Source organism: Camelus ferus, chromosome 4, assembly GCF_009834535.1.
Source record: "Camelus ferus isolate YT-003-E chromosome 4, BCGSAC_Cfer_1.0, whole genome shotgun sequence".
NCBI classification, from domain to species: domain Eukaryota; kingdom Metazoa; phylum Chordata; class Mammalia; order Artiodactyla; family Camelidae; genus Camelus; species Camelus ferus.
In genome coordinates this window covers 21562130-21585200 of record NC_045699.1, presented here as the reverse complement: position 1 = coordinate 21585200, position 23071 = coordinate 21562130, and the positions used below count along the sequence as shown (strand labels likewise).

At 34.7% G+C, this 23071-nt stretch overlaps 1 protein-coding gene across 16 annotated transcripts in view; it reads left to right on the top strand.

Annotated features, from left to right (window-relative positions):
* The window catches only part of CCDC171 (coiled-coil domain containing 171), a 488107-nt gene that overhangs the window by 222465 nt on the left and 242571 nt on the right, over positions 1–23071 (top strand). For all 16 annotated transcript variants that reach the window (XM_032477676.1, XM_032477674.1, XM_032477673.1 and 13 more), the window contains one exon: positions 8351–8503. In XM_032477676.1, the coding sequence (XP_032333567.1) occupies positions 8351–8503 (153 nt within the window). The remainder of the gene's footprint in view (positions 1–8350; positions 8504–23071) is intronic.

Sequence of the window (23071 nt, the reverse complement as noted above, 5' to 3'; positions counted from 1 at the left end):
GAGTTATGGGTAGAAGACTGATTAGACTAGTCCAGGCCTTTGCCAGATAAATAGCTGCCATTTAAACTTTAAAAAAAGTTTTATTTCCCTTTGTTTATTTGTTTCTAAAATATATGTAGATATGTATATGAATTTGTATATGACCCTCTTTTTAGTTAAATGTTAGCCTAATGCACACACCCATACTCTCTTTATTTTGAAATAATTATGGATTCACAATAAGTTACAAAAATAATACAGAAAAGTCCTCATGCACCCTTCACTCAGTCTCCCCCAATGTTACATCTTATGTAACTTTAGGACAATATCATAACCAGAAAATTGATATTTTATGTTTAGTTCTATGACATTTTATCATGTGTATATTTGTAGTCACCACTATGATCAAGATATAGTGCTGTTACGTCACCCCAAAGATCACCCCAAAGATCTCCCTCAACTAACCACTTCATAGACATTTCAACCCCTCCCTCAAAATCAGCTCTAACCCCTGTGGACCACTAAATGTTTTGTCTCTATAATCTTGCTATTTCACGAATGTTATATAGATACAATCCTACAGAATGTAACCTTTTGAGATTGACTTTTTTTCACTCAACATGATGCCCTTGAGATCCATCCAAGTTGTTGCATCTGTGAATAGTTTGTTCCTTTATATTGCTGATTAGTATTCAGTGTGGATGTTTCAAAATTTGTTTAGCCAGTTATCCACTGAAGGACATTATTGTTATTTCTCGTGGTTGACTATTACATTTAGAGCTATGAACAATCATGGACAGATTTTTGTGTGGACATAAATTTTCATTTCTCTAGGATGAATGTTCAGACATGTAATTGCTAGGCCATAAGTAAGTGATTGCTTAGTTTTGTTTTGTGTGTGTGTGTGTGTGTGTGTGTGTGTGTGTGTGTGTGTTTTTAAGAAACTATCAAACTGTTTTCCAGAGTGGCTGTACCATTCTGCATTCTCATCGGATGTGAAAGATCCAGCTTCTCTGTTTCCTTGCAAGCTTTTGATATTGTCATGATTTTTTTTAGCCATTCCAATAGGTATGTAGTGACTTCTCACTGTTTTTTTTTTTTTCCATTTTCTAATGATTAATGAGATGACCCCCAAGATCTTCCCCTGATGTACAAGCAATGTATAATTAACCCTCTCTCCTTGAGGGTGAGACCAGTAAATATGAGATTATCGTGGATTGACCTAATCAGATGAGCCCTTTAAGAGAAGGTGAGGTGTCAGAGATATGCTTTTCTGCTGGCCTGGAAGAAAGAGCATGCTGAGAAAGGAGGAGTCCATTTGGCAGGAACCCAAGTGGGAGCTCTAGGAGCTGAAAGTCACCCTGGCTGACAGCCAGTAAAAAAATGGAGACCTCGTTATACAACCAGGAAGGAACTAAATTCTGCCAACAACTTCAGTGAGCTTGGAAGAGGGCCCTGAGTCTCAGATGAGATCGCAGCTCCAGCTGACACCCTTATTTCAGCCTGGTGAGACCCTGAGCAGAGTATCCAGCTAACCCCTGGTCAACTAATAGAAACTATAAGATACTAAGCCATTCAGTTTTTGGTGATCCATTATGCAACAAAAAAGATTTTGGCATCGAGAGTGTGGTGCTACTTTTGTGCTCATGTAGATGAGTATTCTGATTACTGGAGCTCACATCTGAGTGTTAGGGGAAGAAAAGGGACATCCGTGCTGTCAGGCACAGTGGCTTGGTAGATTGTCTTCTGGATGTGGAGGCTGCCTGAGGCCCTACTGTGCCTTTCTGGCTCTCGGCTGCCCACTTGCTGTTTTGGTTTCTGGGGACAAACCAAACTGCTGCAGCCCTGCTTAACACCAGTAGGGGGAGAGCTGTCCAGGTCCGCTGTTTCCAGTGCACTCCCCTGGGTTAGTCACCCGTGATGCAGAGGAGTGCTCTCCAGACTTGTTGATTGATTACTTTTATTTCTGAGCCAGTGTCCCCAATATATATGTATGTATATTTATACCTTTATAAATCATGTACTTGTTACTGTTGAATAAGCTCTGTAACATAAAACCAAGAAAAATAGAAACTTCTAAAAGGTAAGATTTTTAAGAGATTTTTTAAAAGATTAAAAAGTTAGGATAAAAACTATTGAGACAGTAAAAATATTAGTAATTGCCAGGGATTGGGGAGGGGGGAGGGATGAATAGGCAGAGCACAGAGGGCTTTTAGGACAGTGAAACTATTTTGTATACTTCAACAATGGGTACATGTCATTATACATTTGTCCACACCCGTAGAATGTACAGAATGTACAACACCAGGAGTCAACCCAGTTGTAAGCTGTGGGTTTAAGGTGATGAAGTGTCAGTGTGTGACAAATACGCCACTCTGGGTGGGATGTTGATAGTGAGGGAGGTTTTGGGTGTGTAGGGGCAAGGGGTACACAGGAACTTTCTGGGCTGTCTGCTCAGATTTTCTGTGAACCTAAAACTGCTCTAAAAATAAAGTCTATTAGAAGAATTAAATATAATAAAAAATCTATATATGGAAGTCTCCAATTTTTTTTCCATTTTAACTCACTTTGGAGACTGAATACATCCCAGTGGGTATGCAAGACAATAGCTGCTCCTTTTTTTTCATAAAGTAAGAGAGAAAATTTTTATCCTTTGATATGGATTGGCACTGGTATCTTCACTTGGTCCATTTTTTACATTAATGTTTCTACAAAGTATGTTAAGGGAAAGGAAGAAGGACTTTATAATGTGGTAAAGAATGCAGTAAGAATGGTATCCTCACTCATTTATTTACTTTCTTTTGTATGAACTTTTACGTATGCTGTATGATTAGGTCATTTGTGGATTAAATTATTTTATATAGTGTAATCTTTACAGTGGTTTACAATGAGATTAGAAGTAGTCTTTAAATTCTTCTATATAAGGTTTGCTGGAAAAACTGCTTCCAGGTACTCCTGAACTTGAGTATGAATTATGCAATTTTATTTAACAAAAAGAGAGAGTTTCAAATCCATAGATCTTTTTCTTTGATGACAAGTGGCAATCAAAAGCATTCTATCTAGATTATATATTTTTTCTTTTTAACCATTTTTATGGAAGCATAGTTAATTTACAATGTTGTATTAGTTTCAGGTGTACAGCAAAATGATTCTCTATACATACATCCATATATGTATATATTCTTTTTCAGATTCTTTCCCATTATAGGTTATTATAAGATACTGAATATAGTTCCCTGTGCTATACAGGAGGTCCTTGTTGTTTATCTATTTTATATACAAATATATGTATGTGTTAATCCCAAACTCCTAATTTATCCCTTTCTATTCCTTAATAATTCGTCAGTATTCTTGCCAGCTGATAACATTGTTATCAGTCTGACGTCTCTCTCTCCCTCTCTCTCTCACACACACACACACACAGACACAGACACACACACAGACACAGACACACACACAGACACACACACACAGACACACACACACACACACACACACACACACACAGACACACACACACACACATCCATGCATGCAATTCCCTGTAGTAAAGCAAGGAGGTAGCTGTCAGGCTGCCATTCTGTCCCTGTCCAGTCTTTCCTGTATAACTTTGTACTGGAATGTCATGGTGAATGATGCATTTAGGGAGGGCCAGAAGCCAGGCATTCAAACTGAAGAGTCCAGTTCCAGATCTTAGACTGGCTCTTGGTTGGTAGACATAGTTGCTGTTTGAAGACTACTAGTAACAGATCTTTTAACCCTCATTCTCTGCCATATTCCTCCAGTATAAAATACTGGATTGGAAGCAAGTCTACTAAATGAGTAAATTTTAGATACTGAAGAAAATAATTTATGTTTAATTTGAGGTGCCAAGGAATAAAATTTGATACTGAAAACTATAAGAATATTATTGTAAGACTTTCTTCCTTAAGAAAGACATCTTAAATTGTAACTTTTATTATCAATGGGATGTTTGTTGTTAGGAAGTAAATACTCATTAGTTTCCAAAATTCTTTATGTTTGAAAGAATTTTAATATATTCAATAGGTATAGAATATCTTATATTTAAAATACTTATAATATGTCCCATAACACCCATCAGAAATATTGAATATTTTATGAGTTTAAATAGTAATTTTCCTAATTTGATGTTATTGTCATCATTATAACTAACATTTACTTGAGTGTTACTATGTGTCATATAGTTAGGGTCTTTTCATGTATTAATACTCATTTAATCCCCACAAAATCTTAGTAAGGTAGGAATCATTACCCCCATTTTATGGGGATTTATTATATTTCACATGTTTGATATGTCTGGTATATCTATTTTATATGGTATACTCACTTTATATAGTGTATATAAATGAAGTATATCCATAACTATATAATTTAAAGTAAAATGTCAGAGGTTTTTGCTTCCCAGTTACTTACTGAAAAATATAAATAAAAAATTTACTATTTTGTTGACATCTAGGTCTTATGACATTTTACACTAATTCCTCCTTCTCCTGACATCAGCTTCCCAAGGCACCCACTTTCCCTGAAGTCCAATTTTGAAGTCAGTAAAACTGCATAATATGTACATAAAAAATTATATAAATATTCTAGTCCTCAAGTGACAGTCACCTATTTGTATCTCAGAATTTTTTGTATTCTAAAACATTTATGCTTTTCCTTAAAATAGATAGGTTGTGGAATTTATATAAATTCCATCTTGTTATGTTGATTATAAACACTATAGATTATCTCTAAAACAAAAGGCAGTTTTTATCCAGAAACTGTCTTTTGTTCTGTTTGTCATATAACTGGGTAAGCCCTTCTGAGATGAATGTCTCACTGCATGGTATACTCAAAATCCCAAGGGCCAAAGATGACATAGGATAAATTCACAAATACTGGGCTTGGGAGAGGGTATAGCTCAAGTGGTAGAGTGCTTGCTTAGCATGCATGAGGTCCTGGGTTCAATCCCTAGTACCTCCTCTAAAAATAAACGTAGTTACTTCCCCCTACCAAAATAAAATAATTAAATAATAATTAATTAATAATTAATATAATAATAAAGTGTAAAGCTATTTAAAAATTTTTTAAAAGCATAAAGCTATTTTAAAAAATTTAAAAAATAACAAATACTGGGCTTGCTGTACACAATATTATGCTGCTCTGTCATTGTTTCCTAATGTGAAAAAATATGATGTTTTAATATAGGAGTGAGGTATGTTGTCAAGGGCTGGACTTCAGGAGATTGATAGAGAGGCCATTAGATGCCACTCCCTCCTCCGCCCATGCCCTTACTTTATTCCAGCTGTCATTTTCACTTCTTCTACCAAGTTGGTGCCTCTATTTTATTAAAGAGTTGGATATTTCACTGGCATCTTTTATTACATAGTTTGAATCACTTTTTAATACTGGAAGTTAACATTCTTTATTCTTCAAAAGAGCTGTGGCTTCTTTGAATAGCTTTGCCATTTCACTGACACTACCTTTCAGTTCTGAAGGTTTTCATTTGAGAAGCGTATAGTATATTTTACATACGCTTTACCATGAAACATGCTTTTTGTATTGATTGATGTACCTTTGCTGCTCTGAAAAAAATATCCTATATAGTAAGTATTATACAAAATTTCTTTTGTCTCTCAAATGAAGTACTGCTTTAATGATTTTAAGCATTTCAGATTCTAAATCCTAAGCAAAAAGTAGATTATTATTCTACTCTTTTTAGTGTTATAAAGGGTAATATGTGATTTCTCTTAATACTGCATTGGATATTAGAATTTAGTTATTAAAAGTAGGTCAAGGAAGGAGCCAAAATAATTGTGGCCTTTGTTCCATCCATCATATAAAAATGCAATTATTACTTCTCAAAAAGTATTTTTTTTTAAAGAGAGGTTTGAAGGGATATCATTTATATTGTTTATTCCTTGTAGGATATTATGTATGTGAGAATTCATGAAATGTGTTTCTCCAAATTTAGGAAACAGGATAATTTTTAAAATGTTGAACTTTTTTATCCTTAAATGTTAGAGGCCAATTCTATTATGACTTACATTGAAATAATTATTCAGGACCCTGCTAAAGATAGAAGGGTACTTTCTTTTTTCTTTTTATTAAATAAGCATTTATGCAAGTTTTCATGCCTTTTACACACTTTAGGTCTTTATATAACAAGAACACGTGTATATGAACCACCAATCACAGATTGTCGCATTAAGATATTAGTGGACAATTTGAAAATAAAACAGTGGTAATACTGCAGTGAAATTCACTAGTTTACCATTTTTAGAGGGCTTTTTAAATATTAGATGCGGTGTGGTTGAAGTATTAAGAGAATAGCTTTGTATTAGATTTTTAACTTTTTGATCCTTACAATAGTTTTGGCAGTAAGCGAGAAAACGACCCTTTTCCCCATGTTGTGGAGGGAGGAGATGGGGGCTCAGAGAGATGACATGGCATTGCCCATAAAGCTAAGTAAGTGGCACAGTGAGAACCAGGAAAAAATAGGACTTGTGACTCCTGGTCCACCTCGTCAATGGAGAAGGTAAATGAATGTAAAAGTGGAGAGAGACTTGGCACAGGAAGAAACAGATATGATTTCATAGTTTCTGATTTTTATATACTTTCTATACTTTTGGATATACTTCATTTCTATATACTGTATAAAGTGAGTATACCATGTAAATATATACTTTTGAATATTTTGTGTTAGTATTAGCCATAGGCTTACTTTAATGACTCAAAGTCAGGTGCGTTAGGACATGGGGGATGTTCCCAAACATGAGGTCGTATTGTGCTTACTTAGTATTGGGCGATAGATTTCACTTTTGCGTACTCTGTCTTTTTATGCCTACAGCTATGCTTTTGCTTCTTCTTTTGACTTGAACAAAGTATGGTTAATAATTTGTTCATTACAGTGTTAAGGTTATATTTTCCCAGATATCTTCTGCCTTTCCTATAAGGTATTTTTTGCCAAGTTGAATATGCCTATTTAACTTGTGGTATTTCATCTTGTCTGGTTTTTCATTCATTTGTTCATTCATTCACTCATTCATTCGTTCAGTTGGTCATTTGTTCAGTCAGTCTTTCACACCGTCCCTGAAGATACAGACATGCTTAGGCACAGTATCTGGCCCTCGGAACTCTTTAGTGTAATAAAAATAAACGTGTAAACCAATACATGTCTGCTAATGTGATAAATGCAATAGCAGAAGTAAGCATGAGGGACCCAGAATAGAACTTAACACTGCTTTTGGGCTCTAAAGAGTCTTCTTGAAAGAGGTGGTTTCTGAGCTGGATTTTTGAGGGCAAATAAGAATTTGTTAGGCAAAAAGGTGTGGCTTTTCTTGCTTTTGACTACAAATGACTCACCTACTTCTGCTTCTCAGACAGTGTGTATGTTGTTTCTTTTTTGTTCATCAGATTCTTATTTCATATGCATTCAGAATTGCCCAAATATCTATTTTCTTAAAGCTTTCTCAAACCAGACTCTTCAGATTCAATATAACTTGGAAGTTCTCAGACTGTCTACCATTGTACTAATTTGTGGCTGTGGTTGGAACGTGTTTTTCTTGGAAATAATATAACATTATATTTAAATATGTCTTTGAAATGTTTGATTTTACTTTGCTATATTTGAAGTATTTGGAAAGACTTTTTGAAAAGGTATAATAGTATTTTTGGACTTAAAATTCACCACAGCTTGCTTTAGAAGAAAAAGCCTATAAAATATGATTAAACTGTAATTCAGAGGCCCAGCAATCACCCAAACATTATACTGTTTAGGAGAGAGAAAAAGTTACCAGCACTTCCTTGTGTTATTTATTTTATTATATCTAGTATAATGCAAGGGCATTCCTCTGTTACATGAATGAAAGTAATTTTGCTTTTCTTACAATATAAGAATCACATTATTTACTGTTAAAAATCACAGGATTATTTCAGCTCCTTTTGTTTCAAACCATTTGTTTTTTAGGTGGGTTGAAAATTTTACCAAGTTTATTTTGAAATGTCTTGTATTCTATCCATTGTGTGTCTTAAGATTGAAATTTAGGTCAAATTACAACTTGAATTTAACTTTACAAAGAAAATAAGTGTGCCATCTTTAAAAACTGCATTCTAAATTTTAAGCACAATAGATCAAAGTACACCTTATTTAAATAAATACACTGGAAGAGGTCTCAATTATTTTCTCCCAAACTTTCTTAAAATAGTCACTGTTCTCAATACAGAATGTGAGGTTTAGCTTTATTATTTTAAAGAAAGATGAAAAGTTGTTTATTTTAAAATTTTAATGATTTTGCTTTCAAATTATGGAAATTCTCCCTTGGGAACAGCTTTATTTGAATTGTATGTGACATTATTTTTATTTCTTAAGGCTATGATTAAAAGTTTCATCGATGTCTACCAGCTTGCAAGCAACAGAATTGCTACATTAGAAAAGGAAATGACATCTCATCGAAGTCACATTGCAACCTTGAAATCAGAACTTCACACAGCTTGTTTACGTGAAAATGAAAGTTTACAATCAGTAAGTCCAGTGTTTTTTCTTCTTTGAATCTTGAGTCACGTTTACATTCATGTTTTTATTGTTCATAAGATCACTCGCCAGTATATATAATTTAGGGTAAATGATCAATCAAGCAAGATAAAATTATTAAGTGTGGAGAAAATTTTGAAGGAAGAAAAGCAATTAATTTTTCTATTGTATCATGTGCAAAGATATGCACATTGTTATCAATGCTAAAACACTACATCAAGATTCCTTTGTGTTTGGCAGTGCAGCTGACAGTTGGATTTGGCAGTATGCATAGTTAAAGCTTGCAACTGTCTGAAGATTCAGTTGTGTCCCATTAAGATAGAATATTATTAATTATGCGTATAACCAAAATGGTAATTAGAACATGTGATTATTCTCTGTAGAAAACTAGACTTATCCATAATACATGCCTAGCTAAAGATGCATGTTGTGATTCATCTATATGATTAAAATTCAGTTTCAGCAGTCATTTTATGTCTTAAAATTTTAGCCCATGATGAAATTTGGGCTCATTTAAGACTAAACAAAATTTTCTACATTTGAAATATGTGTTTGGAGAGTATCAAAAATGAACACATTTGTGACATGAAGGAACAAAATACACATTTAAACTTTTTTCTCAAAAGCCAGCTGTATCAACAGTGAAGTTCAGGGGGTTACCGATAACTGGAATATCTTTTTTTTCTTTTTTTGATTTGATTAGAATGGATCAGGGTGACTTGTAAGGAAAAACAGTATCATTTTGCTATTCAGATATTGACTAATTTCCAATGATAGATTCAACTGAAAAAGAGTCATCATGAAAGCAGATAGATGCATAGCTGTGGTTTGGTTCTTCAGCTCCTTTGGGTCTTAGCTTCAATGTCAGCTTCCCAATGAAAGCTTTATCACTATGGTATTTAAAATTGCAACCACCAACCCTCTCCCATCCCACAAACCCGTCTCCTTCTCACCCCCACGTTGCCTATATACTTTATGCCTTTCTTGCTTTATTTTGGTCACTAGAGCACTTACCAGTTTACATATATTTTATTTATTTGCTTATTTTCTGCTTGCTGCTTACCCTCATAGAATATAAGTTCCATAAAGACAAACAATTTAGGGTATTTTCTTCATTGCTGTAAAGTCACTGTAGTACTGAGAGCAGTCTACCCAACAATAGGGGCTCAACAAATGGTTACTGAATGAAAAATACTAGTACTTTATCCAATAAATGAACAAACCAATTATTTGGAACCTGAGATGTGAGTTAAGTTGAGTTCAATTTTTAAAATTACTTTGTTAATTTTTTAATGAGAGAGTAGTAAATTTGACCTCAAGTAAGAGAAATTAAAACAAAGAAACCTTTATAAAGATTTTAATAAGTATTTGGAATATATTCTAGCCTTTCTCTGGAGTATATTTACATTTCTTCCTGCTAACTCTCTGATCCCATTGATTAATACTACATTATACTGTTTAGATTGTATCAGCTGTTGTTTTTGTTACTGTTATTCATATAAAAATAATTACTTATATTTTAAGAACAGTCAAACTCGGTAGGGTGAACTGTGCCCCCATGGGTTCAAAAATGGAGATGTGCTTAATGTATCTCACTATTATAATAAAATGTCACTTCTCAGCCTTTTGAACAGACACTCAGGAGATACTCATCATCTTATTTGTAAGAGGAGGTTTACACTGGCAGTGATTCTCAAAAGGGAACATGTGTGATGTGAAAGGTTTCCCCACGGGATTCTGATGTGTCCTTGCAGGATACTGCTGCCCAGTCCCATGTGTCTGTGGTGTGTTTGCACTCCAGTTACTTCCATTCGTTGAGAATCAGTATTTTTAAAACACTAAAAAATTTGTACAATAATTTTTATTTTTCAAGACATTTATATATGCATTTTCTAACTTGAACTCCTTCAGAACTCTCTGAGGGAGGTTAATCTTTTTATTTCATAGATGAGATACAGTTGAGTTTGGTAGACAAGAGCATGGGCTTTGGAATTATATCCACTAGAAGTGCAATCAAGTATAAATAATAGAAAACTTGACTCATGACTTAAGAAAAAACATGTTTTTTTCTCGTACAGTAAGAAGTCTAGAAGTAGGTGGCTATTGTCATTAGTTTAGTGGTGCAAACTTCTCTATAATATCTCTGCTACTCCCTGATTGTCTTAAGACAGTAGCCCACTCTAGGATCTGCAGTCACATTCACGTCGGAGGAATGGGATGGCCCACAATATCTGTGTTTTATATGTATATATATATATATATAATAAAGCATTGGAAGGCTTTCCATTTAAAAAATATTTAAATATTTATAGCATACATTTGTTATATAAGTATTTAGAGATTTTAATATAAATTTAATAGATAATAGATATTAAGTATGTATTTAAATGTTTATATATTTTTTAAAAAAAGCCTTCCAAGGAAGTTCCAAATATATTTCCACTTACATTCCGTCAGCTGGAAATGGGTCATGTGGCCACCCTGAGCTATGAGTCAAGGGACAAGGGAATGAAGAAGGAATGTATATTGGGTTAACCAGTTAATGGTATGTGCTGTAGAAGTCAGATAAATCCAGATTCAAATTCACATTCTGTCAGTTGGTGATCACCTGGCCTGGGTCTCAGGTTTTTCATCTGTAAAATGGGGACAATGATAATACTCCCTAATAGAGAAGTTGGGAGGTCTAGTGAGAAGTGTTAAAGTACTTTGGACTTTTCCTTGCATTTAATGAGTAGTCCAAAAACAGTTAGCTATTATTTTTTATCACTATTATCTGGATAGAAAGTAATTGGATTGCACTGCAGGACAAAATTATTTACCAGCCTAATATCTTCCACTGCAAACCTCGTCATTTTGTTCTACTTCCTACTGTAGCCCTGAGCATGTAACTCCTGCTCTGTGATCACCAGCAGTATATTCCCATGGCTGAGCTCTCTGCACTTTCTGCAGCCAGTCTTCCCCTCTTTTCATAGACATATTCTTGAAAAGTAGTCTATATTTTTCTTCTTGTATATGCTCATTCTACTGAAGCTATTTTCTTAAAGGTCACCAATAATTTTCTGTTTGCTCTGCTTATCCATTAGTTCCTTCTCATCTCTTTTAATTTTTCTGTGATGTATGAGGCTTTACCTACTTTCTTCTTTAAATACTTACCTCCTTTGTTTCACTTGTTATCGATTTTTCTTTGTTGGCTCTCCAGCCTCTGCTTACTCGAGCTCTGCCTTCTTTGTATTATTGTTTGTTAGTTTTTTTCTTTATCCATTTGTTTAATATTTATTCAGCATCTACTCTGTAGCAGGCTCAGTTCTGCTCCTGGGGATGTCATGTGAACCAAAATAGACAATCCTTGCTCTCATGAACTTAAAATCTAACAGTGGAATTAATTATTTTTCATGTAATCACACTAATTAATGTATAATTACTAACCAGGATAAGTCCATGGAAAGAAAAGAACCTAAATGTATAGGAGTTTTTGAACAAATGAGCCTGCCTTAGATTGAGGTATGAGTAAAGCCTTTTCTGGGCTAGTGATGCTTGAGCCAGTATCTGAAGACTGGGTAGGAGGTAACCAGGGGTGGAAGAGAGTAGTGTTCCAGATCAGAAGGAGGGGAGTGCGGACAGCCACAAAGGCTCTGTGGATTGAAATTGAGAAAGACCACTGTGACTGGAATAAAGAGAGCAAAGGCAAAGTGGTCTGAGATAATAGTGGTCTGGAGAAAAGGGCAGAGGTCAGACTTTGTTATCTTTGCTTTAAGAACGGGGGGGAGAGTCATGGAAAAACTTTTTCAAAAAGGAGTGATGTGCTCAGATTTGCATTTTTAAAAAGATCACTTTGACTGTAGTGTGAAGAAACAATTGAATGTGAAGAACATGAGGTAGAGGTTTGTCAGAGAAGTCCTAGGTTTTTTGCTTTTGGAAATGGATAAATGACCTCGTTTACTTAGAAACATTGAAACAGGAGGGGCTATTGTGAGTTTAATTTGGGGTATGTTAATTTTGAGGTGCCATTGAGACACCCACCTGGAGATGTCAAGAAGGCTGCTTGAATTGGAATTCAAGCAGGATGCCAAGCTGGAGATACAAATTTCAAGTCATTGTTATACAAATATAACTTGAGGCTGTTAATAAGACTAAGACTACATAGAGATGGTTTATAGAAGTGAGAAGGGAAAAAGGCCTAAGAATGAAGCTTGAAAAACTCCAGCATGTAATACTTGAGTAGAAGAGGATATGGTTGGAAAGTAAGCTATGAAGGAACAGGCAGAGGGAAGAGGAAAACCAAAAAAGTATGATGCCATGAGAATAGAGTATTTTAAGAAGATGACATGTAAATAGTCTCATATACTGCTGAAAATCAAGTGGAATGAGGACTGAAAATGGCCTCTGGATTTAGTGCATGGAAGACCTCGGTAACCTTAGCAAAGTCTTTTTTAGCAAGAAGTGGAGAAATGAATGGGAGTTGGCCCCCCCAAAAAGTGAATTTAGACATCTCTCTCAAAGATTTAGCTATTAAATGTGAAAAATTGGAGTAGAGTGTTTAGAGGATTCAGGGAATTCTGCTTTAATATGGGAGTGACTTGAACATGTTTCAATATTGTCTTAAAATAAGACTCCAGCAGTCTGGTGTTGGCCCCTGTTGACTATACTGTCCATTTTTATAATTTCACTTACCACCTTTTCACACTCCAGCTTTGTTTTGGCTAATATTTGCATGATCTATCTATTCCCACTCTTTTCTTTTAACCAATGTTTTATATTTACAGTGGGCCTCTTGTAGAAAGATGTAGTTGTTTTTGTTTTATTTATCCATTTGATGATCTCTGGCTTTTACTTGGGTGTTTAGACCATTTACATTTAATATAATTACTGATATTTTTGGATGTTTGTCTACCACTTTATTTTTTTTTAATGTGGACAAAGGTGACACCACGATCTCTGCCTTTGTGGATTCCTCTTCTAGCAAGGAAATGGTCACATAAGCAAATCATAGAAATAGCATATATAAAGTCTGTGGGAACATAGATGAGGGTGGAGTTCATCCTGCCTAACATTGACAGAAGAAAGTACTGAGAAGGTGAAGTGTTTGTGGGACTCTTTGAAGAATGTGTAGCAATTTGATACTTTGTTAAGGGGGAGAAGCAGTCAAAATATTTACTTCATTTTGTTTTGAGGAATAGACCTTATGGATAATACATATATTTAATGAATTAAATTATATAATGAGTTTTTGTGTATAATAAAAAAGGTATTGTTACTTTAGTTTCATTCTCCCTCAATTAAAGACATCTAGGTCACACAACAGCCTGTACCCCCTGGAGCCCAAGACTACTTGTAACAGTCACTTCAAACTCTACCTTCATATGTTTCCATTCCATTCTTGCACCATCCAATCCCTGCTTCTTACTTGATACCCTGATTTGATTCTGCCTCTGACTGTTTAGCTTTTGATGTTCTTGTTTGGTCTCTCTAGGATTTGTTATTTTGGGCCATTCTGGAAACTCTATTACTGGGTCCTCAGATGAACTAGTTTTCTCCTGCAATACCCACCCCACCTACCATTGCCTCCTTTCCCTCATGTGAGGCTTTAGAGTCAGGCAGGCCTGGGGGTGCTTTCTGACACAGTTGTTTATTGCCCACACAACACTCTTAAGTATCAAGTTCTATATCTGTAACATGTAAATGAAATTGCCTACCTTTAGGACTGTTGTGAGGATTAAGCAATCTGGCATATTGACAGGTGCTCAATATATTTTGGTTCGCTTCACTATACATAAAAATTTTTCTGGTAGTTATGTATATTTCCTTTAGCTAAGCTATACGTGTAGCTTTAAGAAATACATGTAGGCATGAGGAAATCATTTTATGAGTAGGCAAAAGAACTAAAACAGCCCTTAAATCAGTGCTTTTAGCACATACTAAATACAGTATTAATGTTCGTTGTTGTTGTTATCACTTATTTAATGAACTGAGGACAGTCAGTATATGCTCATTTCTGTATTTTCCCCACCATTTCACTGGATGGGAATAAAAAATAAACATTCATTATTAATAAAAAACTTAATATATCATGACGTTGTAATGCATAGAAAGAGACTGGTCATATTGCAGATGTGAATAGTCATCTTTAAAAGTTTTGTCCCTCTTTAGATGACATTTTCATTTTTTGTTCAGCAACATGTAATAGTAATGCTGGAGTTCATCTAAGAGTTCTCATCAATTGTACACTTGCCAGGACTTTAACATTTCCAGTATGTTGGTCTTTGACCCATTAACTTTGGGCTGTGCTAGAGCTTTTATCTTGAGTAATAGTAACCAGAAAGGGCTTTGAGTAAAGAGCTTTTGAGTACCTTACAGCCCAGTAGAGAACAGTACAGCAGTCAGAACCAATTACTTGTGGGTGTTCGGAGACCGGCACACCCACAGTTGTGGAGAAACACATATTTCAGTATGTGAAACACTTAATGCCAAACCCAAATACTTTGCTGTGAGTTATGATGCTTCAAGCTACAGTGTCGATTTGCCTCATTTCCATTGTATGTTTAAGCAGTATGTTTTTAATTCTACAGTACTTTATTTGTGAGAAAATAATAAGTTACAAATCAGAGGAACATTATGTTTAGTATATTGCAGGAGAAAGATCTTTGCATCATTTTTCACATTATGTCAGATTGGATGGCTGTCAAGTGGTATTATATAGTCAATAAACCTGAAAGGTTTAGATATTTTGGTTCAGTTAAGATAAAAAAAATGAGAATCCCCTTTTTTTAAGTTCCCCAAATTTTTGTCCCATTTATTTTTATTACACTTTCTTGAGAGAGGAAGTATTGTTTGTTAGTATTAGTGTTGTATGGATAAAAAAACTGACGGAATTTAAGTAACTTATTCTAGGTAAAATGCTTTCATAATCTTTCAGATACTTTATCTGAGTTGATTCCTGTTGTTTATTATTGAGGTTTTTAGCCCTTCAAGAAAAATAATTTTTAATAATGAGCCATAAACCAAGCCATAATTGTAGAGACAGGCTCTCCGGTGCATTTCAATGGTATAAAATAGTACAGATTCTCGAGTCTTGCTCCCAAGTTGTTAATTAGACCCCAATCACATTAGAACAGGGCCTCTGATTTCTTACCTCGTGCTTTCCTCTGAGACTGCAGTGTGGATTAAAACAAGTCTCTGCTATCATGGCCCTTCAAGTATAGTGGAGACTACAACTACTACACAAATAATTAAAAGAATGACATTGAAGTGGAATCACAGATGCTATGAGAGCACGTAACTGGGGGATCTAACCTTGGCTTGGGGTGGTCTAGGTGAAGAATTGAGGTCTTAGCTGAGAAAGGGAATATTAGTAGGAATTGACAAGGGAAAGCATGGGATGCTGAAGGGATGGAAAGACATCTAGGTGACTAGAACAGCATGAATCAGGTGGAGGATGGTGAGAGATGAAGGAAACTTGGGGAGGAGCATTGTGCCCATTAGCTGTGACTTTCAGCTTTCTGAGAACCCCTCTGACTCATATGTCTCCATTAACTGTGCTAGAAAACACGTGCTCCCTTTGCTTTATGTAGTTACTCTTCCCAACCACATTTTTTGTTTGTTTCTTGTTTTCTATTTTGTCTCGAAATTCACTGACATTGGTTGTCATAACAACACTTGTTTTACCCTTGTGCTAAATACTGCTTACTTAGGTGTTCATTAAGTTCTCCTGTATTTTTATCATGAGGTCCAGCTCTGGCCTTTGGAAACTAACAGAGTTAAATAAGGGAAACAAAAATATCAAAAGGTGGGAAAGCTCAGTCAACATGCAAACATTTTCCTTCATCCTTGACATAAACTTCCAAACTTTTAAAGTTTCTCATAGTCCAGAAACTCAAGCTTTTTGTGTATAGTAAATAGGGACCTAGAGATAATAATGTGTATACCACTGGCCTTACAGCTCCCTTCTAGCCTTTTGGTTTTTGTGTGATGCAGTTTAAGAGGAACCACCTTCACTTATCTGGTTAGTGACTATAGGGGCATGATACCATAAAATTTTTATTTATATAAGTATATAAATATAGTTTATCTAAGTATATATAATTTATATTTGTCATATAAATATGTACTTTTATAATAAACATTTAATATCAGATACATTTTTATATATGTATACATATATTTATGTGTAATAAATATATGTTTATATAATTCTACTCTTCAGTGATGAAATATTACAAGGGTGGAGCAGGGCATAGCAAGAATGAAAATTTCAAACTCTGATCATTGTAATCAATTAGTAATTAAGTTGTAGAAAGTAGAGATGGTAATTTGACAGTCTAATGCTCTAAATATTCCTACCAGTTTTTCAGAGTGGTGGTGACTAAATATGCTGTATCTCTTCTATTTTATTTTTCTTACTAAATCAAGTTCTTTGAAGGCTTCAGTTGCCTGCTAGATTTTTGGAAATCTCCACTTTGATTTTCTGCAAAAACCTCAAACTCACCGAGGTCCCAAACTGAATTTATTATCTGACTCTACCAGTCCCGTTTTCCCAACCTGTGCTTTCCCTCCATTCCCTAGCTCCAACATAGCTGTTCACCTCCCAGCCCAAGGGAGCACCCTTAAATTTGTTCTACTTTCCCTCTACCAACAATATTTAGTCAGTTGCTAAGTCTTATTGTTTCTATCACCACAGATCTCTTAGAGCCAGTCTCTCCTTTCTACCTTTCACATTAAGGATTCCCTGGGCTATTGCCATGGTATTCCAGTGAGGTTCCCCATATGCAGATTTTCCCCTTCCATCTCGCCTGCCACATTAGTGCCCAAGTTATCTTTCCAACACACAGATAAGGTCAGACCCTAGCTTGACCCAAAACATATTTTGGCTCTGCACTTTCCTCGTGATAAATTGAAAATTCTTTATCATTGACATCCAGACATATCCTGACTCCATCTGGTTTTTAGTTCACCTCTCAGCTGGCAGAAGTAAGCGTTCCCTTTGTTATGCTCATTTATCACTGTATTTACCTGTTGGAGAACTATATAGTAGTCTGACTTACATAACCAGTTAGTTGTGTATGTATATTACCGTATCATGAGTCTGTGAGGGATATCATATTCATTATTTTTATAATCCATTATAATGACCTCAACTCAATAAATGCTGGTTGATTTGAATTGAAATTAATGGCAAGAGCAGTCCTTCAGTAATACTTGTTCAATATACACTTGTCATGGCACTTTGCACAAACCATAGTTCTACCTCAAATTTTTTCCACACAAAATTGTCTTAAGTTAAAAACTATATTTCATATATTTCTCTAGCAAATCATTAATGTGGATGAAGAGGATAGTCTATATATTATTAGGCCAACATAAAATTTTAAGTAAATACTTTCAAGTAATATAAATTGTATATTTCTTCTCCTCTTTACTGCTCTTCCTAAAAAATCCCCCCAAATCCAAAAAACCCAAAACTAAAAATTATTTGTGACAATGAAGAACATTCTTTTCAGTATACACTTAAATAATTTTAAACTTTGTCAGATTTTTTGAGGCCCCTGACTGTATATTTTACCCATAAAGACATAAAATGACCAGTGTGATATCTTCTACTCACATGGTGGGTACTCAGTAAATGTTTGTCGATAATGGTGCTATATCAAATTAAAATTAATTGTTCTTTGGCCTAGAGTATGTGAGACTTACTTTAGAACTAGAAGTGTACTTTAGATAAATCGCTAAAAAGCTTATTTTCAAAAATGTATTTCCTTGAACTCTTACTTCACACTATATATAAAAATTAACTCAAAATGGATCAAAGATCTAAATATAAGACCTAAAATTCTTAATGAAAAACAGATACAAATCTTCATGAGCTTGGATTTGACAATGGATCTTAGATATGACACTAAAAGCATAAATAACAAAAGAAAAAATAGAGCTCATCAAAATTAGAAACTTCTGCATTAAAAAACACCCCCCAGAATGGGAGAAAATATATATAACTCACGTATCTGATTAGGGTCTAATATGTAAAGCACTCATACAACTCAACAACAAAAAGACAAACAACCTAATTTTGAAATGGGCAAAGGACTTGAACAGACACTTCTTCAAAGAAGATATATAGATGATCAACAAACACACGCAAAGATGCTCAATACCATTAGTCATTAGGGAAGTGCAAGTCAAAATCACAGTGAGATACCACTTCACACCTACTGTTAATGCCATGAAACATTTTTTCAAAAAATAATAGAAAATATCAAATGTTCATTGCAACACTATTCATAATAGCCTAAAGATGAAAACAACCTAAATATCCATCAGTTGATGAATAGATAAACAAACGTAGTATATTGAGACAATGGAATGTTATTCAACCATGAAAGGGAATGAAGTACTGATACATGTTATAACATGAATGTACTTTGGTAACATTGTACTAAATGGAAGAAGCCAGACTCAAAAGGCAACATACTATATGATTGCATTTGTATAAAGTTTCCAGAATAGATATATTCTTCTCCATGGAGATAGAAAGCAGATTAGTGGTTGACTGGGGCAAGGCAGAGGGGGAGAAGGGAATGGAGAATGACTGCTTAATGGGTATGGAATTTACTTTTGGGGTGATGGAGAAGTTGTAGAGGTAAGATGGTGGTGATGATTGCACAACATTATGAATGTACCTGATGCCACTGAATTGTACACTTTAAAATTGTTAACGTGGTAAATTTTACGTTGTGTGTGTTTTGCCACGTGAAGCCATCTTTCTTTTAGTTCTTGGATGGTATTGGATAGGCAGCTAGATTGTTGCTTACACAGAATGGCAATGTATTGTACTTGAAAGTAGCGTGACAGAGTCAGAGGAAACTTGGATTTAGAACAACCTCTGTTATCAACTCAACACAAAGCTTTGGGAAATAAATCACACAAGTTCTTGGTCTTGGTTTTCCTGGCTGTAAAATGAAGGGTTTCAACTAGATGAAATCTAAATTCCCTCTCAGCTCAAAAATTCTTTGACTGAAGTTACAGATACTGATTTTTAATACTTAGAGTCTAACCATGCTTTGTTTTGTTCTTGCTTCAATTTACAGTAAAATGAATGTGTGTTTCTAAACTTGTAATAATCATAATTATATTTTGAATTTGGTTATATTCAACACCAGTAACCCATTTGCAAATGTATACCAGTAATATAAATCTCACAATATAACTTGTAACTAGGTAGTCAGAAAGTCCCCAAAGTAATCTGAAAATGTATTAGCATTACTTGTGAGGAGTATTTCCTTTTCTTATGCAAAGTTTTTTTGATATTTAATATGTTAGGAATGTGAACTTTTAACTTGTCAAACTATTGTAACATATTTGAAAATTATAGTAATTTGATTAAAATGTTGCCTATAAGGCAAAAAGGTTTGGTTAATAGAATCCATATGTAATTAAAATGCAGAACTAAATGTAATCAGACTCCAGTGACTAGTGCCTTCATATTGATAGTTTTACAGTGGCCTCTGGGGTTGAAAGTTGAAATGTTACAGAACGCAACAACATTGCAGAAAACAACCTCTGCTGGCAATTTAGTTGTTTTAAAGACATCCACAGGGTTTCTTGATAAGATGTGAATATCACATCCTAGATTTTCATCATTTTAGGAATATCTTCTGTTGGCAGGTGATAGAAACACATGACTCGTGTGCCGGCGGAGAACCACCCTCTATAGCACTATTATATAAACAACCCGAGATGAAGGTCCTTGCTATGAGCCAAGCCATGGCCTTCTTTTTTTCTTTTTTAATAACAAAGTTGCTTAATCTGGGTGAATTCATTTGAATCATATGAAAGTTATAGACACAACACTATACACCAAGCCACAAAAAAAGTTAGAAAAAAATTTTTCCTGAACTTAAAAAAATTATTTTCTCTGGACAGTTTTAAGAGTCGACATCCTGTGTTAGAGTTCTCTAATCATCACCAGCACAATTTACAATCAGAACACACAGAGAGCCAGTTTAGACCAGCTCATCTGTTGATCTTGGCAGAGACCCTTCATCTCTCTGCGTGCAGCTGCCACTTGAGAGTTGGGGGACTCAGCAGAGAGCCAGAGGAGGGTGGGGTGCAAGGCTGGTCAAGGCATGAACACATAGGCCTGCTTCATTTCAACAGTTGTATGTTACTTAAAAAAAAATAGTCCTTTTATTTTACTGCCCCCCCCCCCATTTAACCTGAAATTAAACGAGGACCTCTCATGAGCCACTGCACTCCAGGCATAAGAAATTGTAATGTCTGGCTTCCAGAAACTGTCCCGTCAAAATGTGCTTCTGATTAGGTGGCTTAATTACAGCTGTGAAAACAATGTTGATTTAGGCCTCAAGATTCCAGGGCATGTCAGCCGTTATTAGCTAACCTTGGACTGAGTCCACCATTTTAAAACTCTGTACCACTAAAGTCACCCTCCTTGACAACTTTTTATTTAAGCAGAAAAGTTGCCAGAAGCAACACATTTTTATGCAAAATATTGTTCGATGCACAGTTTCAACTGTAGCACCATTAGTAGTCATTAAGGAGATGGTTAACTTTGTACTTTATCAAGAACAAGGAAGTTCTGTTTGTAAAAACAGTAAGTTTTGAATAGTATTTTTAAAGGGTTGACTGACATAAGAATTAATTTTAATTCCTTTAATTCAGTTTTATTTCAAGTCCAGCATGTTGGTTTAACCACCCAATTTTATTACACCTAAATTTTCCTGACAGTTTCATTTGCTGTTAGGAAATAAAATTGCAATTTTTTTCAACATGGGAAATAATGGCTAGTTTTTAAAACGTTGTATTTGAAACTTCCCTTGCCTCAAGCTGGTTCAGACACAACCTCAGTTTACTTTTGGAAGGAAACGGACCTCATTAAATAGTTTTTAATATTTTAATATAATATATGTATGTTTTTTCATAGTGAGAAAGCTTATTAGACTCTTGTATTTACACCTGCAGGGGAAATAAGAGTCTTAATAATTAGATTGTTCCAACACTGTGGAATTTTCAACACAATTGCCACTGATCATACATATTATAGCTACATATCTAAAGTAGTTCCAGTGTCATTGTATTTTAGATGTCTAAAACTCCTCTTATATGCTATGAATTTTTTTTTAATTTGTCAATATTTAAAAGGTGAACAGTAAATAGAAAGCAATACCAAAAAAGTAAGGTGGGAAGCTAAACAACAAGCATAGTCATAATTCTCATAATAATGTTGAAAGAAATTTTTACTTGAAAATGCACGGTTTGTGCCAAACCGAATACTCAAGAGGAAGCTTAATGATTTCTTTAAAATGAAATCTCCCACACCCAAGACATTAAATCCAACAAAGTGGGTGGTCAAGGCACATCTTTTTCTACTATTCAGACTCACTGAACAATTTACAGACTCACTGTGGACCATGTATGGATAAGGAAACTTCTGTTCAAATCGAATTAAGAGTTGATATGTAGGTAATGGATTGTGAGGCCTGGGTGGGTGAACAGTTGTGTTGATGATTCAGCACACATGTCTTGGCAACTAATTCAAAATTGAGTTTAAATTAGTAGTCCCTAAATAATATCAGTAACATTTTCTAATTGCCAGATACCACAGAGACATATTTATGTCTATTCTACTTATTATTTAATTTAATCTTTGTGTCAATCTTATAAGAGCAATATTATTTCCCCATATTGCAGATAAGTCCACAGAGGGAGGATAAGTAATTTGCCCAATATCATGCTGTTTGGGATCTTAGATTGGAACTGCTGTCTGTGTTTTCAAAGCCCATGCTCTAACCAAAGATGGAGATAGATATTTTTCTTAGAAAATGGATTCCAGGGTATGAAATAGTAGAGAAACATTAAAAATGACCAAATTTTAAGTTGAGTATACCTTTAGGCTGTTAGAGACAAGAACATTGAAATGTCAATAGAAGTTTTATAGTTTTATAGTTTTCTGTGCAAAAGAAGACTAACTTTTTTTCTTTCAGTAAAAAATGACTTGTATAAAGAGTGACGTATTCACTAGGCCTATGGTTAAGGCCTTTTACCTAGAACAAAAGGACCTTCCTTTTTCCTTTTGAAGTTGTTTTTTGCACAGAGAATTGAAAGTGTACATCCTTCCATGTTATACTGGTTTGAAGTTTGGATATATCGCGTTTGTTCTTAAGATTCTGTGTTAGCTGAGAAATTGGGAAGAAGTAGCTGTCTTGGTTTCCCAGAACTTTGGCTTAGGGCATACTTTGATGGAATCTGAATTCGGCTTATTCTTTTGGAGGTCCTTTTGTTCTCAGTGTTTGTCTGACACCAATTGGAAAGATACTCTTCCAGAATGTAAGGGGCCAGCTCAGGTTACAGCTTTATGTTTCTAGTCTCCACCATCTTATTTCTGATGAATTCTAACTGAAAATAGGAATTTGGTTGAAAAAAAATTTGTCATATAATTTTATACAATATAGATTATATCTAATTTTATCATGATAAAGTGATTGTTCTGATGTATCATTTTGTTAATCCTTCTGGTGGCTTATGACTTAATTTAAAAATATTTTATTAAAT